Source organism: Ixodes scapularis, unplaced genomic scaffold (assembly GCF_016920785.2).
Source record: "Ixodes scapularis isolate PalLabHiFi unplaced genomic scaffold, ASM1692078v2 PGA_scaffold8__174_contigs__length_109621045, whole genome shotgun sequence".
NCBI lineage: Eukaryota > Metazoa > Arthropoda > Arachnida > Ixodida > Ixodidae > Ixodes > Ixodes scapularis.
Genome location: NW_024609883.1, coordinates 21,749,464 through 21,751,770, shown reverse-complemented (window position 1 = coordinate 21,751,770; position 2,307 = coordinate 21,749,464). Strand labels below are relative to the sequence as shown.

At 47.3% G+C, this 2,307-nt stretch overlaps 1 protein-coding gene across 1 annotated transcript; it reads right to left on the bottom strand.

Annotated features, from left to right (window-relative positions):
- Positions 1–350: 350 nt before the first annotated feature.
- Positions 351–1,915, bottom strand: LOC121047548. The gene has a single exon (XM_040502868.1). It carries the CDS (start codon positions 1,828–1,830, stop codon positions 562–564), a length of 1,269 nt encoding a protein of 422 aa, XP_040358802.1. The 5' UTR covers positions 1,831–1,915; the 3' UTR covers positions 351–561.
- Between the last annotated feature and the right edge of the window lie 392 nt (positions 1,916–2,307).

The window sequence follows — 2,307 nt, the reverse complement described above, 5'->3', positions numbered from 1 at the left end:
TCGTTCTAGCAAGGTGTTGGCTACAGTATTATTCACCAGTTCTGGTCACACACATCAAGACTCCAAGAAAAGAGCGATTCAGACGGTCCTCTTAATCGACGATACAATCATTAGAATCACTCAGAACACCAATGACATTCCTATTTATTTCATTCACCATATCATTTCGCAGACAACCGGTTCCTTCGTCGTACGATTTCGATTAACAAGGTTCAAACATCCAACAAGCTGATTTATTGCACATTCACCCTCGGTGTGACAAACAGGCTCTAAATTGATAAACCATACATAATACGGGCTCTGCTTTTAGCTGCTGAAATAGACATTACATCTAAATTAAAAAATCCAGGTGAGAGTTGTTTTCATTTTATTGCTCTTGATAAATTTTTAATCAACGTACTTTTACAAAGAAGAAACAAGCTATCACAATTCATTCATACAAAACGATGTTAATTATCAGCACCAATTTTGTTACTCACCATAAAAAACAAATCCTTAGACATCGCGCCGCGCTGATCGGTTATCATTGTCAGAACACAAAACACTTGCTTGTTGCCAGTCTCAGAACTGGAGGCTAACTTCCAAAGACCCATGAACATCTGGAAGGCTTTCTGTCATCAAAGAGATCAGTGAGCATAACCGAATGGTGGTAAACCCCTCGACCCCACTCTTAACACAGCGATCAGGATCAATCTTGTGATGAATGTCCGCGTGCTCAAACTGGGAATGCACAATTTTCACTCCGAAGGTTTTTATGAACGGCCACCTGGCCCCATGGTGGTGCTCTCGGTTATTAACGCAAAGTTGAACACCCAAGCAAAATACATCACCAGCCCACTCCCAATCTAACTCAAAGAGCGCCCCGTAGTCATCAATTAAGAAACCTTCGCTACAGATATGTTCTTTCTTCTCAAGTACTTCTTTCAGGTCGGGCACAAACCATCGTACCTTGCGAGTTTGAGCACGACCAAGGGCGCTGACCTCAACAAGTCTTTGATTAGACCCGGGGTGTCCCGTAAATACATCAACGCAAAACGTTGTCATGTCATCAAGGCTATCTGCGCGTGAACCCTCCCCACTGCACTTTGACAGACTTCCGCCACGGCTTCCAGTGCAGCTTGAGAGCGTCATTTCAGCAATGGGTGCTACCCTGTCGTCCCGCAAAATACCAGAGATTGCACAAAGAAGTGTCTGGATTGTTTCTGATGGTAGTCCGTGCTTCAGATCTCGCGCAACGGAATTGAGGCTGGTCTGGAGTTCGTAGTTCTGGTTCCTGAGCTCCGCGAACGACTGCCGGAATTCGGCGCACGCCCTCTCCAGATCGCTGAGGACAGGTGGTGTAGGTTCCACCCCTCGCTCACCGCTGGCAGGGCTGCAGTTGTCCGCGCAGTGCTGAACGAGGTGTAACCGGGGTACGTCCTGGTGGCATCGAGGACACGATGCACGATGGTGGATGCAGTCGTTCTCGAAGTGCTCGAGAAGCGCAGACACAGGTCCAGCGAAGTCGCAGCCGTGAGCGGAGTTCCAGCATCGCACCTTTAACTTGAAAACAGGTCCCGGGTGGAAGTCAATCATCTGCACGCTGCCTAGGTTATGAGTATCGCCGTCTAGTGGGCACCTGCTGCCGCATGCCACGACACCCTCGTAACACGTCTCGCAGAGTAGATGCGAGCACGGGAGAGCTGTCGCCCTCCGAGCTAGGACTCCGCAAAGTCCGCACACTCGGTCAGATGGTAGAGGTTCCACGAAGTCAAGCGGTCTCCAGTCGAGACCCGGGGCGAAGCCAGTTACACAGTGCATGGTACCTGTGTCCTCGAACACTAGAAGCATATACGGATCGCGAATACGATGCAGACACGAGCGGTTAAAGCACCGCTTCGGTTTGTGGCCTTCTGGCACCCATGGTGCTGTGTTTTGTCAGAAGCCTTCGACCTATGAACCACAAGCAATATATCTTAATGTTTTGCGCACGCACTCGCCACGGGAAGTATCCGTATCAGGTGACGATATCTGATAACGGTAAAACGTGTCACGCATCTTTTTCTTTTTTTTTAAATCGGCACCATGACTGAACAATTGTTAGTGTCGTGTAAGAATCACTGCGATATGTGATCAATCAAAGTACGTTCGTTTTCACTCTTTCCTGGACGTTTTATATCTTTCTTCCAAAATTATTCTCCTATGTCCTGTTTTGTCTGTTTTGATTGATTAGAACCCACGTCTGCAAAGGCCGGAGATTTGGTTTGTTTTATTTGCGGATGAGATTGAATATCAGCTGACTCGTATTTTTCGCATATATTCTTAAAT

Excerpts from the sequence above, each read along its gene's own strand:
- LOC121047548 (XM_040502868.1), bottom strand. The coding sequence starts at position 1,830 with ATGCTTCTAGTGTTCGAGGACACAGGTACCATGCACTGTGTAACTGGC.